We start from the raw sequence: 15,304 nt of genomic DNA on the forward strand, positions 1-15,304 counted from the left end.
CAGATCAACCACCAGTGGCTTCATTCAATACCCTCAATGTGCTCAATCCTTCACTGCTTTCCTCAGACAAACTTTTCTTATCTTCACCATGGGGAGAACAATGCACCAAGAGATCAGAGTCACTTATCTGGTGTCCCAGAGGAAAACAGAAGCAGAGCTCAAGAGGTCCAGACTTGCCGGGCTTCAGCTGTTGTGTTATGTGCTCCTTCAGGAATTTTCCTGAGAGCAATTGGTATTCTTAAAGCTGGTGAAAGACAAAGCTATTTGTGAGAAACAGAACTTCCCAACACTTGCCTGTTTCCTGCCATACAGTAAGTGCTACCTTTATCCCCTCCTCAGGGGCTCCAAACCTAGTCCTGGAAGAAGTGCCACAGAAAAGATAAATGGTGTTAATGTAAATAGGAATAGATGACAAAGCTTTGGAGAGCTTTGGTGTTGCGCAGCAGCTTCTGAAGTCCTTTGTGGCTTTCTGTTCTGTATGCAGAAGCAGAAATCCAAGTGCTGCAGGCAACAGCTGAACATGCCCTGAGCTACTTTGCTCTTCCCAGGGCACACTGAGGGAGCAAGAAGCCATCCCCTTTCTCAGGTTGCCCCTGGGTCTTTGACACATGGATTTGAACTCAAGAGTCTCAAATGCTCTTGGAAGAAAGCTGACACATGTACGTGCCCCAGTGGGGAAAGGAACCTCTCAGAAGAGTGAGAGACACGCTCTCCAAGTGTCTTTTATGTGAGAAACATTACAGGCAGCAAAAGGCTCTGGATGGCACAGAAACGTGAGACAGTGGGATGTGGAACAGAACAGAAATGGCACTGCACTCCCATACAGCACCTAAGGGCAGGTTTTCTGTGATAACCCTTTCTTAAGGCCCCAGGTAACTCCGAACCTGGTTCAAAACTGAGTGGAGCCTTTGCCTGCCATAGCAAACCACGTCTCTCAGAGGCAGTGTCCCTAAAGGCCAAAATACAAGGCTAATTCCTAGTGGCAAGAATTTAATTTTCCTGCTGGGTAACAGCCAATATCTGTGGCTAAATCAAGATAAACCACAATAAATTTCCCAGGGAGCCTCATCCAGCAGCATCAGCAAGGAGAACTTCCTGTCCTCTGGCTACACCAAGGGAGAACCACTGTGACCACTTGCACAAGGCAACACTGCCTCAGTGGCTTTTATCAGCTGAGGACTGTGAGGTCCTACTGCTGTGCCTCCTAATCCAGCAGTTCTCAACCAGTGCAGACCACACAACTCTCATTTGTTTCTGGAACAGTCTGGACAGAAATGAAGTCTCTTGGATCATCACAATAAACAAAAAAATTTAAAAAGTCAAGCATTACACCATCTTTGCCTGGAAACCATAACTCAGGGGTTTTTGGCTGTAGATCCAAGCATACATGTCTTATCATGCCCTGTTGATTCTGAAAGCAATGAGGAAAAAGGGAGGGTGAAACTGTATGGATATCAGATGAGAAGTCTTTCATTTCTTGAAACTTTTTAATATATCTCTAAGTAAATCAAATGTTCTGCTTCTGCAAATTGCATTCACTGGAAAGAAGGAATGGTATTTGTGCTCCAAGTTATCATTTCACTGCCACTGAAAACTATTTTAAATTATTCAGCAGTGGAAACTCGGCGTACATAAATATGGCTTAGTGCCCAGTTCTTGGTCTAACCACTGAGACCAAGTCACTGGGAAAGTGCCTGTTTTCTCAGGCAGACAGTTTTAGAAGCTAAACCTCAGAATAACATCTGTATTTAATAAAATTAAACCTGTGCCAAAAAGCCAGCTATAAATGTAACTGGCAGCCCACCAGCCTTCTTACTTTAGGATTGCTGCATGGAAAAGTCCTGAAAAAGGTTAGATTCAAGATCTGGTCAGACAGCCTGGAAATTTGTTTCTGGTTTATGCTCAGGAGCATATGCCAAGAGAAGTGCTTTCAACGGGGTATTAGAGAAGTTTTGTAGATATTGGGTCTTGTGGCTCCAAGAAAAGTGAGGTTAAGATCTGCCTGGTTTTGCCAAGTCCCGTACAAACCAGGCACTGATACTTCATGCACGAAATGAACACAGACCAATTAGGGGAGTGCCTGCATAACTAACCCTGACAACAGAACAGAGACAGCATAAACTCTGTGAAAATAATAATCTCTCCTCCACCCTTTAAACAAGTGACCTCAAGAGCAAAAACTCTGCCCTGGACCAGCTACAAAGAATGGCATCCAGGAGCCAGACTCATCTCCCCAGCTTCCCTTATTGAGTGGTTCTTAGCTAAGCTATTAACAAGTTGTGAAAGCTGTAACAGATTGTTCTGGTTCGAGGGAACTGACCCTACTGGGACTGTAATTCAGGTCTCTACTGCAACAGGCTGTAAGAGGTCTCAGAAGACCCCCTCTAGTCACACATCTCATGACGTGTCTCCAGCTACCTCCTTCCTCCTTGTCTCATCTCCCTCCTAACTTTTGTTTTGTGCCTACTTTTGGGCACCTCATCATCACTATGTGCCCCAACTTCTGGTACAACCTCTCAGCTGTGGCCACCTCACACCCAGCATCCAGGAGATCAGTCACCTCTTAACAGACAGACAAGTCCTGGCCCTGTTTTCTGGTCTTTGCTGGACTGCTCCTCTTTGCGCACAAGAGACTGAAAACTGCCATGGTGAGTCATTACCTCTATCCTCCCCTCAAAGAACCTGGGAATTACAGTCTCCACCGAAAGGCAACTCCACGGGAGAGGGCAAGTCATCATATAATGTGTTAAGCAACCAAGATATTTTTCTACTAGGAGGTAATTATACAAGCTAATAGCTAAAATCTCCTTGCACCTTAAAGCAATAATTGCCCCTTTTTGCAATCATTTGAGGTGAAATAACTATGCAACAAGTGTCTCTATTTTCAGGTGCTGTGTCTGGGTAGAGTCCCTGTCACTGGGGTAAAGACAATGGTATTATTTCTTACAGCACTGATACCACAGAATTTCACCTTCATAGTACAGCAGTGCCTTTCTGGGATCAGAGCTGCAGCAAGTGAACTTCATCCAAAACCACAGCCAGGGATCTTTACGCCAAAGGTTCATCACCTCATATGGATCAGAGGATGCAGGGGCGAAGCAAAGAGCCGTATGACAGGTCCGAGGGTCATAGTGGTTAAATTTCTATATTTCACAGGCAGTCTGGGACACAGACATTTGTCAGACCCTCATTTCCTGAGTGCCACCCTCATGCTGTAACCTGAGCAGGGCTGCACACCTGCTGCTCTGCAGCACGAAACCAAAGCCCATCCCTGTCCTGAACTGCAGCCAGAGCCTGGCAGGGTTCAGTGAGTGTGGCTGGGGCAGCAGCAGCACTGAGAAACCAGTGGGATGGAAAGGGGGAGAGGGAGGTCAGAGCCAAGCCCAGCTCGGAGCAGGAACATGTTCAGCTGCCTGGCAAACAAATGCGGTTTTTTTATTGACTCATAGGAGGGGCTCTCCTGGACTCCATGCTACAAACCCACACATTTTTAATGTGCAGATGCCCCCTCTTCTGTGTAGACTCTCTGGCTGGAGAGGATTTATGCTGGCAATCACATGTATTTTCATCTCAGAAATGGAGTACACTGTGCTGAGTGTGAGTCATTTAATTAAGAAAAAGCATACATAATGACCTTATGGGGACACCATCATCAATGGGTTTAGCCCTCTTTCATCCTTCCTGTCCCTCCATTATTAAATAAATATATTTATTATGTATTTTTGCCTCAAAAAGCCAAGAATCCTCCTTCCTCCTGAAGAAATAAAATTCAATAAATACACTTTTGTGATCATGGACAGTGTCTTTGGTGATTGGTGCTGAGCTCAGCCTCCTGCTAAGCATCAAACAAACACCACACATAGTGGAATTTCTCACACAAGTAAAACATTCCATATACCCCTGGTATAGAAGCCAAAATATTTTGCTACTGGAATCACTGACAGAGGGCCCACTTTGGTGATGTACTGACCTCCTCTATTATCATACAGCAGATGAGTGGTCTGAAACAAAAAACCCTGAGGGTGAGGTGGAAATATCTCTGCCTCAGGTCTAGTACATTTTTAATATCAACATAAAGTTCAGTGGTAGACCCTGCCCTTTTCTAAAAACAGCACTTTCTATTATCACCATAAGAAAAGGGAAAAGAAGAAAAGACAGCTCCAAAAGGATGCCCCAGATTTGCACAGCATATACAACATTTGTGGTCAAATAGCAATCTTGGGACACAGGTGGAAGAAGTGTTGTATAACCTTAAACCTGAAAATATTCTCATGTAGGTTTTTCTAGGAAGGGACATAGGTTGACTCATCTCTTCCCTTTTCCCATCTCCTGCAATAACACCAGTTCTTGTTTTCCTTCCTTTCCTACTCCTGGCAATATCTCAGCCACCTGCCCTGGCTCTGGGCAGAGGTGGGGAGTCATCATGTCTCAAAAACGCCTGGCAACAAATTAATTCTCAAGAAGCATCTATGTCTTTTCATATTTGTTTCAGTCCACTTCAGGATGAAATATACATTTTTCAAATATATTAGCAGTATAAATTGCCTTTTCTTAATTTTGAAAAACTGATTTTTCCCCCTTCACAGTTGGTTTAGAATTTTATATCACTCTGTGTCCTGGTTTTATTTCTGATAATAGTTCACAATATTTTTACTAATATTGGCATGCCAAAAAAAAAGCAGCTTTTTTTAGTCTTGTGTTTTTATTTTGAAAACTAGTCTGACCGTGACTGGCTGGCACATATGATTTCCTTTACTAGAAAACAGTATCTCTTAGACATGCTGGTAAATACCACAGCTTAACACAATTGCACATGTTGTTAACAACAGCAATGCACAGAGATAGGAAGTGATGCAAAAAATCATAAAAATAAATACAGCTCCAAAACTAACTTTGAGAAGTTTTTCAATTCGCAGTTATTTCCCTCATGGGAAATTATGTAAAACTAAATATATTTTTCATACTCAATGTCTATTGTGGCGAGACACTTCCGATTGGATCGGAATGGGGATCCCAGAAGGCAGCTGAGCTAGATGTCCCATAGTGCCAGTCATGGGCTGCCTTCCTCAGGAGCTGCCAAGCTCTGCCCAGAGCCTGCCTGCTCCAAGCCCAGCTGCCTTGGCGAGTGGCAAGGAGGAAAACCCAGGGGAGCTTTCCAAAAACCCTAGCTCGATTTATAACCTTCTTCCTCCTCTCACAGTGCCCTGAGGCTGGGCTTATGGAGATGAAACTGCAGTAATGACTGCTCTTCCATCTGGGTAGGTGAATTCTCCCTGCTCTCTATTCCCATTTTTTTGATGGACAGAACCTGCCTATCCCTGTCCTCAAGGTATGAAGCTCCAGTGCTGAACTAAACCACTGTGGGAGGAAGGCAGTGAACAGAGATGTTCCACAGTTACCACAGGGCACCAGTTATGGGGATTTTTTAAAGAATTCTGAATGAATTAGAGATGGGACTTCTGAGTTGGCTCAGCTCACATCTTTACTGCACTGTTCAGAAGGCCACAAAATTCCTAGTTACAAGACCTTTTAAGGATTTCTTGATCAATAAAACACAACCAACAAGGATATTTATGTTTTTGACCCAATCCTTAAATATTTCGTCTTATGGACTCATGCTACAGTGTAAGCCAATCTTACACTGTAAGATAAGCCAATCTTACTGCCAATTAATTAGTCAATCATGTTATGATACACAAAACTACCCTACTACATTCTAAACTTATTGTTTACTTTTGTAAGTACCTTTTTTACCCTACATATTAATCTCTAAACTTTCTTCTTCTTAACGTGTCTCTGCTTTAAACTATAAATCCACATTCTTGCTTCTAGTACTCAAGTTCAGAAGCCTCTTCCAAGGTCTCAGATCAACTCCTGTGTTAAATTCCAAGCTTTAGCTTACAGGCCCAAAGTTCCAAGAATTCCTTGCATTTCAGATTCCAACAATCAGCCATCTCCAACCTTCCACACATCTGATGAACTAGAAGTGTCCCCCTTCCTCTCCGTTCCACCCATGTTCACCGTAGGATAAACCTCAGGGTAAAAGATCTCAGGCACCTTTTCCATAGAAACACCTCTGCTGCTTATCTAAGAGGTGTACTTCCCTGCTTCAGCTGGAACAGCTGCACCAACATTATCCAGCAACTGGGCTCCTCCAGGCATCTTTGTGTGTCAACATGAGCTGCGTTTTAGTTACACTCCTGATAAACTTCTATAAAGAACTTGAGACTATAAAAAGCCAACCCTTATCTCCAAGAAACTTAAGACCATGTAACCTGTCCCCTTAAACTAAACCTATCATATTTCACCTGCACCTCAGCTCATGTGGAAACCATGCCTTGCTGGGGAGATATGCTGGGTCTCATGGGAGCAATCCTTATCCCAGGTCCAGCAGCTGATGCCTGAGGTAAAACATTCCCTCCAATTAAAGTCATATCATGATCATGGCTCTTCAGCAAGGTCAATCATCATCCAGCTTTGTTTTTGGAACAGAAGTTTGGTCTTTCCATAAGCAGTACTGCCCCTCCAAGATGAGCACATGGGATGTTCCCTGTGGGAGAGCCTTGCCTGCTCTCAGGCAGCACAGTCCTTTGGACTTCTACAAACACATGTAAAATCTTGCACAGTCCTTTGGACTTCTACAAACACTTATAAACTCTTGGATTAAAATAGCACTTCAACAATGTCATTCTAGTTAACATTCGAGCTAACACGTCTGGTTAAACACTTGCAAGGAGCAGTCATAGCTTTGGGGCTGCAAGGCAAAATAATTAAAAACACAAGAGGAGGAGAAAACACTCTCAGCTTCCTGTTGTGGAAGCTCCTCATTCCCTGATCACCTCTGCTTCCTTTATCCTCTGAACTTTTTCCAGTTTGCCTTCACTGTTTTTCAACTGATGATTTGATGTGAAAAGAAATTATTCTTCCCAATAAAATACAGGGTTTATATCTAGGAAGAGCCAAGTTTCTCAAATATTTGTTTGAGTGTGAGGGGGCTGAACCCTTCCCTGCTGAAATCCAGGCCTGGGCCCAGGCAAAACAAAACACTTTCCTAATATAGCAACAGAATCTATTTGATAATCTGAGCAACTACTGCATTGTAAGTGGGGGTGCCCTGAGTGGACAGTGGCTCACAGACAAACCTGTGCTCCCTCATCTGCAAAGCCAAGATGGGGTAAAAAATATCTGGGGCTGGCAGAGATCCTTCCCTGGGAGCAATCACAACCTCCTCTCCTGGGACTGACAGAGAAGCAAACGGATGCCCCTGTCTTAACACCAGGGCTCACAGTCTGCCCTGGTCCAGGAAGGGGAAATAGCAGCACAATTGCAAAAATAAACCCCTGGGAAAAAGCTGTTCAGTCCTCTGAGCTCGGAGAGGCTGGAAGAGAATTTCTTGTCAAAATACAAGTAGGGCAGTAATTCCACATTACAAATCCACAATTTACATTCCAAATACAGAGGAACACCCTGAAAGGAAAGCCTAGAGACTTTTCTTCTTCACCATGTCCGCAGACCTGGATCCCTGACCAGAGGCTGGGTCTCTCAGGGTACACACACGGGTGTGCTCTCATGGTGCATGTCTCTAATTTACCCTTCCTGTTTCTGATTGGAAGGAATATCTGGGCCATTGCCATCATAAAATAGAATCATACAATTGTTTAGAATGGAAAAGACCTCCAAGATCAGCAAATCCAACTGTTTACCCAGCACTGCCAACTTCATCACTAAACCATGTCCTTAAATGCCACATCTACACATCTGTTAAAAGCACCTCCAGAGATGGTGACTCCACAATTGCCACGGGCAGCCTGTTCCTATAACAACACAACTCTTTCTGTGAATAAATTTTTCCTAATATCCAATCTAAACTTCCCCTAAAGTATTGAGGCTATTTCTTCTTGTCCTGTTGCTTGTTACCTGGGAGAAGAGACTGACCCCCACCTAACTACAGCTTCCTTTCAGGTACTTTTAGAAAACAATAAGGTCTACTCTGAGCCTCCTTTTCTCCAAGTTAAACTCTCCTCAGCTCTCTCAGCTTGTGCTCTAGACCCTTCACCAGCTTCTTTTCCCTTCTCTGGACATATCCCAGCACCTCAAAGCCTTTCTTGTGAGGGGCTCAAAACTGGACACAGAATTTGAGATGCACCAGTACATTTCATCATCCACAGACTGCACTGGACCTTTGCAATGTGCACTGCTCATCCACCCACTCCCGCAAAGGATTCCTGTAGAAAAAACCACCAAAACCCAACTTCCCCATGGCAGTCATGTGTCACAACAGTGCACAAACTCTGTAGCTGGTCCTGCTGCACACATGCCCCCCTTCACTGGCACCCAGTCTGCAGCACTCCTCCAAGGCAGTATGAAGTGCAGGAAAAGGAAAGAAAGTGTATCTGCCCCCACCTGCTCTGGGCCAGACGTGCTCCCAAAGAGGAGCTCAGGGACTTGCACGTGTGCTGTATTCACATTCCTTTGCTCCCATCACAGTGGCATTACCAGACCACACTCACCTTTCAATTTCTTCTTTCCAAATTTTAATCCAAATAGAGACATCCCAAAACTTTATTTTAGTCCAACTCCATGGAACTTCTGCAAGAGAAAAGAGAAGGCAATTCACAACACATAGAGCAGCACATACATGTCATTCTATGCCAAATAAATGGGGGAAACAAATTCCTAAGCACTGTGGCCAGCAGACACAGTTTATCATCTAGAATGCATTAAAATACGAAACAATCTTAAGTTTTCAGGTTGCATCAGGGGGCTACTTTACCTGGGAAAGGTTGGTCAATTCATCACCTGACATGGCACAAAGAAGGGGCCGGTGGAGGAGAGACTGAAAAGGAGATTCCCACTAGACTGGTGCTATATGAAAATGAGAAATACACCCAGAGCTTGTACTTTAGGTACAGAGGAACTGAGTGTCTACCCAGAGCAAGACCAGCCTCCTTGAAGAGGAGGAAGCAGCGGGAAGCACTGGTTTCCTGTAAATCTGCTGCTGCTCAACACGTGCTAGCCCTCACTGTTGTCCATTGCTGGTCATCCTGCATGTTTGGGGCAGACTACAATCAAATTTCTCCTCCACTGGCTGCAAATTGCCTGGCCCAGAAGCTAAGGCCAGGCACCAGAAATGGATTTATGGCCTTGAATAAATCCTGATAGGCAGAGGAATAGACCATTAGAAACAATCACATCAAAACTGTCTGGTGGTGAAATTTTCAGTGTCCCAATCATCAGACAAGTTTATTTAAAGGATTTGAAGGTAATGTTGGTGCTGACAACCTAGAGGATCTGTGAACATGAGAAAAGCTGGCATTGCTCTGTGACCAGGAGCCTGAATCAACAGGAACACTGTAGCAGTTGCTTAAGTGGTCAGTGAGGCAAGCTGAGACACTTGAGAGAGTCACAGTCTATCTAGAACAAGTTTTCGAGGTAACAGAATGTAGTTTTTCCATGTGTCCTATGCTATCTGTGCAGAGCAAGGGCGCCTAAAGAGACAGGAATAGCAAATATGTCATATTGGAAACACACACATGACTTACAAACACAGCCTATGCCACTGCCCAAATGCAAGCCTGATACAACACCATCACCAGTGAGAGCTTGGACTTCATGTGTTTGCAGGAAAAAAAAAGGTAAACATTTTCTAAGGAAAGCTCTACAATCCTTGCATATGTCAAACTTGTTCTCCAGATGCTCCAGCAAAGCTGCAGTTGCATGAATCTGAATTCAGTGAGGAGTTTGGGAGCCTCTCTGTGCCCACTATCCTTGGAAGATGTCCTTTCTCTATTCACTCCTCCAATTGTTTCTGCTCATCATGACAAATGCTTTGGTACCCCCTCTCCCCAGAACTTCTCTGCCTGTGAAGCCAAACCCCTAAAGTTAAAATATGCAATGCCACAACCTAAAGATTTCTTGACCCTGCTGACCAAACTTACTTTCCATCCCTGACCTCAGTCTATCACTTTCAACACATTTCTTCCACATTTTAAAATCAGAACTATGTCTTACAAAAGTCTACTAACAAGGACAAAGAATTCCCCATAAGATGGTGGGAAGAGTGAGACACTCTTCACACACACAGAGGCAAAGACCTCAGATTTCTTAAAGCACCAGGAGTCTGATAATCACTGATCTGGTAATCCTGGCAGCACAAGGATGGCTGTAATCAAAATATTGATGATTACATGATCCATATGAACTCTGGATGTTGCTGTATTTGCAGAACATTTCAGAAAAACAAAAGCCACTCCTCACTGTCAGCACAAATATGCAAAATGTTAACTGGTTATAATCATCATATTGATGATTACATGACCCCTGCGAACCCTGGATCTTCATGTATTTTCCAAACTTTTTAGAAAAACAATCCCCAGCCACCAAACCTCTCCCAGCCATGTACTCAATTGACAAGGCATATAATTTCAGCAGAGGGTGCAAAAAGGATGTTTTTATTTTTTGGGGAGCAGAGAAGCGAAGGTGGTTATAAGCTTTCTTTTATCAGTAATAACATAAAACAAACAACAGACTTTCACATCTTCCAAACAAAAACCTGAAACTTCCTTCAGCTCTGACACATGGCTTTTGTTAATTACTGTGATTCTTTGAACCCTGGTTTCTGGTGGGACTGCAGCATGACAAGAAGACTGAAACAATACAGTGTTTTGATATGGAAAGCATGTAGTTCTCACAGCTTCTCAGTGCATTAAATCAGGATTGCATGCATTGAACGTCTTCATTCAGCAGTAAATTTAAATTACCATCATGGCAGCACAAATACCCTTATAGGCTTTCAATTCCCACAAAACTTTGTCTTTTAGGGCAGAGGTGGAAGATAACTTTGCCACATCCATTTTCACCAATTACCTCTCCAATATGTCATTGCCACCACACAGACCTGGCAGACCTGCTCACTTAGTTAAATCCCAGGAGTTATGTATGAATCTTCCCCAAGCTGACCTGATCCTCTAGGCAAAACTCAGTTCCTGACTTGCCCAAACCACAATGTCATTTGCAAATGTGTCAGTATTCAATGGGCACACAGATTATGGCATTGAGGTCTGGACACACCCCTATTGCATTGAGGTGTACCCTTTATTTTCATAATATTGCAAATACCTTCCTTTACTGCTTTGTTATTGACTCACACATCTAATCCCCATGCTTCTTTACAGAGGAGAGCCACCCTCATGAAGGCTCTGGCTTCTGTGCAAGGCTGCCTGCTCACACCCCCCTGTGACAGGACACTGTCACACTTCCAGGTGTCTGTTTTCAGTCTGAGAGTTCGTTGACCACCGGCTGCCAGTGTGAAAAGAAACACAAGCAAGTAGTGGTGAAGTTGTCCTCTTTGGTGGAGCAACAGGTACTGCTCCAGCCTGTCTCACTTATCACAGCTTGTGCAGACAGATGTGCTCTCCTGGCTGACCTTGGCTCTCCCTGCCTTTCAGCCCCAGGTTTTTTTTCCTTGGGTTATTTTAGACTCTCAGTTCTACCTGCATAGTTCAACATCTTTGCACTTGTATTTATCAGCAACGTCCACCAGGGTATTTTTTCTCCCCCAGAGATTTCACACATAATCAAAATTCATGCCCCTGTTCAGTTTTCTTTATTTTCCTATTTTTCAAATCTGAGATTCAGTTTCCGTTCCAAACTTGCAATGACGGGTCATCAGCCCCCTATCACTCACATTTATTTTTAATTGCAGTTTTAATTTCTCTTTATGCTTTCCAGGGAAAAAAAAAATTAAAATTATCAGGGAAAAAAGGTTATCTCATGTTTCTTTTGTTGTGTGGTATTAAGTACTTCTCAGATTTTGGTAGGACAATTTCATAGCCTCCTTTTCCTGAATTAATTAAAAACCCATAAACACACGAAAAACATTCTACAGTCAGAAAAAAGGCAATTTCCTGCTTGTGTTAATTTTCCCTGGCACCAGCCATGGTCAGACAAAGTGAAGTGCTGCTTCAGTCTCCTCTAGTTGCTTTCCACAGTCTGTGTTCAGCCCTTCTGGACTCTTTGTTGTTCCATTTTCCACTTGATTATTTTTTACTTTCTTAATTTCTTTTTACCCCAGGTACCCTGCATTATCAGTAATCAACTGGGGCTCAGAGTATTTGAGCACTCATGCAGGTCCCCTCAGCTTAACAGGACTCGTGTTGTTTCCCCATGTTTTCAGGCCCTATTGCAGAAATTATTTAAAGTTCAAATTCCCAATTCTTACAGGGAATTGGGTGTATAAGCTGCAAATAAATTATCCCCTCTCACCATAGAAAACTGTTGTACCTACAGGGCTCTACAGAGTTTCTGCTGCTCACACACACATCTGCAATGTGTGACAATCCACACACGGACAACCCACCTGCCTTATGGCTGCTGACACTTTGATCAAGGGCTCTGGGCGTTTCAACAGCCACAATGAGAAGCTGCTTTGACAGGTCTTGAATAGGGAAGTGATGTTTTTTCACAAAACAAATTTTGCCTCATTTAAGAGAGGTAGAAACAAGGTGGGTCATGGTAATCCCAAGCACAAGCTGAGCAGAGAGTGGTTTGAAAGCAGACCAGAGGAGAAGGGCTTGAGGGAGCTGCTGGATGAGAAACTCAAAATGAGCTGGCTGTGTGCACTCAGCCCAGAGAGCCAAACGTGTCCTGGGCTGCATCCAGAGCCCTGTGGGCAGCAGGGCAGGGAGGGGATTCTGCCCCTCTGCTCTGCTCTGCTCAGACCCACCTGGAGCACTGCATCCAGAGCTGGGCTCCCAGCACAAGAAGGACAGGGACCTGCTGGAGTCAGCCCAGAGGAGGCACCAAGATGATCAGAAGGATAGAACACTTCTGCTGTTAGGAAAGGCTGAGAGAGAGGGAGTTGTTCAGCCTGGAGAAGGGAAGGTGAGATCTTAGAGCAACTTTCAGTACTTAGGCTACAAGAGAGCTTGAGAGGAACTTTCAGCAAGGCATGTAATGCTAGCACAAGGGTGAATGGCTTTAAACTGAAAGAGAGTGGGCTTATATTAGATATTAGGAAGAAATTCTTTACTGGGAGGGTGTTGAGGCTCTGGCACAGGCTGCCCAGAGAAGCTGTGGGTGCCCCATCCCTGGAAATGCTCAAGGCCAGCTGGATGGGGCTCTGAGCAACCTGGACTAGTGAAAGGTGCTCCTGCCCATGGCAGGGGAACTGGAACAGGACAATATTTAAGGTCCCTTCCAACCCAAACAACTCCACAATTCAATGGTTTGGCTTGAGGACACAAGTGCAAAGCTCCTCCTGCATGAGGAGTGAGCTGCAATGAGCTACAACATGTGGGCCTTGCAAAGGTTCACTGAGGGCTGTACTGCAAACTGTGGGAGGAGGGAGGCATTTCCCACCACTGTATCCTTGAGTGGCAAAATGACCAAAGGCATGGCACAAGCCGGATGAATGCAGAGCAGATGTTGTGGATGGAAAACATGCCTCTTTTCTTGGCCCTGTTTCTCGGGACAAAGCTATATGATACATCAGATCCAATGATAAATATGAATTAGAATATACTTGGTGCCTCTGTTCCTATCACTTCATTCCCAGACTCTGTGAAATGATCCATGTTAAATACAATCATTTTTGGAAGGGTTATTTTAATCCAGATCATGGGGTGTAGTTCAGTACAGACTGAAATTCCTGCCCAAGCAGTGGTCATATCAGATCTGAGGGGGCAGTGAATTGTGCTGAAGTACAGAACCAAGCCCCCAGAAATGAGGAGAATTAGCCAGAAGAACAAGATTTCTCCAGTCAGTTTTGCCACCAAACATCCTGTGGTATAAATAACTTTAAACAACCCTGTGCAGGTACAAATTCAGAAAGCATATCATGCCTCCACTCACCTTCTCAGGTCAGGACAGTTTTTGCACAAAAGTTTGGGTTTTTTAAAATTTCTGTTTAGATGATGTAATGATCCCAAATACCCACTGATCTTGGAATTCTATTATTTTTCATGCTAAAGTACTAAATTTCCAACCAATAACTCAAAATATGAGAAAATAGATGCCAGGCAGTGAGGATCATGACAAAAAAGGTTGAAAACTTCTTTTCTCCACTCATTGTTCTTGGTGGAGTAATGATGTTAAATATGAGATCTCAGTCCCTAAATTTTGAACATGCATCACTTTACACTGGATTTGGAGGTACATCTGAGAAAATACTAAGGATTTAAAATACGTCAGGTCCTCAACCTCCCTGTTTTTTCCATGCCCTTGTTGGCACATGTCATATGCTGGAGCTGGACAGTCACAGTCACCCACAGGAATTGCAAAAGGAGGACATCACAGCACAGTGTTTGCCAAGGCTCTGGTTAGGGCAGCACGAAGGCCTGGCACAGCTGGCACAAACTGACCTTCCCATGTGCCACACAAAGGTGTGCTTGCCAAGCAGCCCCTTTGAACTGAAGCTGTACTAACTGTTTCAGTCAAATTTGTCAAATTTTGGTTCCAAAGAGAACAACGTATTTGCTTTTCCTTACCAAAAGCAGACGCAAAAATGTCAGCCATTAGAAATAAGTAGTATTAATCATCTTTCAGCACTGAACCACGTTACTATTTTCATTTCTCCACCCCTCCTTACATTCTCTTGTGTTTGAATACCTCAAGAGCAAAACAGGGAATAGCATGTGTTGTACCACTCCCTGCTTTGCAAACACAGAAAGTTAGCTACAGAGTGGACAACCAAAATGTGTGTTTTGAATCCAAAAACTACTCTTTTTCAGGATTGAAATCAGATTTGGCACAGTTAAAACTTGGAATAAGTTTAAGGCACTGTAAGTGGTCACTCCTGCCATCAGGGTTTACAAAAGTAGTGTAGCCTTTGGTTTAAATCTACCGTCTCTGTGCTAAGAGTTTGGAAGTATCCCTGGAACCTCCCTGCTTTATCCACACCTGAAGAGGTATCGTGGATGAGGTGAGCCAGTCCTACAGCTATTTTCTGGTGTTGTTCCAATCTATATTTACAGAAACCCATGAAATTCTGCGTTCCCACCCCTACACTCCAATGTGCCAATGCAATTAGCTGTAATTGCTGGGAAACAGGCTCAGTCTGTTATCTGCCACGTCTTAAAGTAATGATCCAACATCCTCCATCTGTCTTCATTAAAACACTCTTTAAACTGACACCAGGATGGCAGTCAAAAAAACTGCATTCAGCTCCTCTGGGTAGGTTAGTTGCGACGACGCTCAAGTTACGGATCAACAGCTGTGGCGGAGCGGGTTCCCAAAGAGAAAGGCAGTCTGATCCCTCTGGAACAAACAATAGCAGCTTCCCCGGGCGGCTGCTGCTGCTCCTCCT

General features: G+C 43.9%; 1 protein-coding gene across 6 annotated transcripts in view; it reads right to left on the reverse strand.

Annotated features, from left to right (window-relative positions):
* The window catches only part of LOC103822899 (phospholipid-transporting ATPase ID-like), an 86,069-nt gene that overhangs the window by 57,900 nt on the left and 12,865 nt on the right, over positions 1-15,304 (reverse strand). For 5 of the 6 annotated variants that reach the window (XM_018922942.3, XM_018922941.3, XM_050986656.1 and 2 more), the window contains one exon: positions 8,511-8,589. In XM_018922942.3, the coding sequence (XP_018778487.1) occupies positions 8,511-8,553 (43 nt within the window). In that variant the 5' untranslated portion in view covers positions 8,554-8,589. Of the gene's footprint in view, positions 1-8,510; positions 8,590-8,773; positions 8,906-15,304 lie in introns of those variants that run through there. The other variant, XM_018922943.3, reaches the window with a different exon arrangement.

Source organism: Serinus canaria, chromosome Z (genome assembly GCF_022539315.1).
Source record: "Serinus canaria isolate serCan28SL12 chromosome Z, serCan2020, whole genome shotgun sequence".
In the NCBI taxonomy this organism is placed as follows: Eukaryota; Metazoa; Chordata; class Aves; order Passeriformes; family Fringillidae; genus Serinus; species Serinus canaria.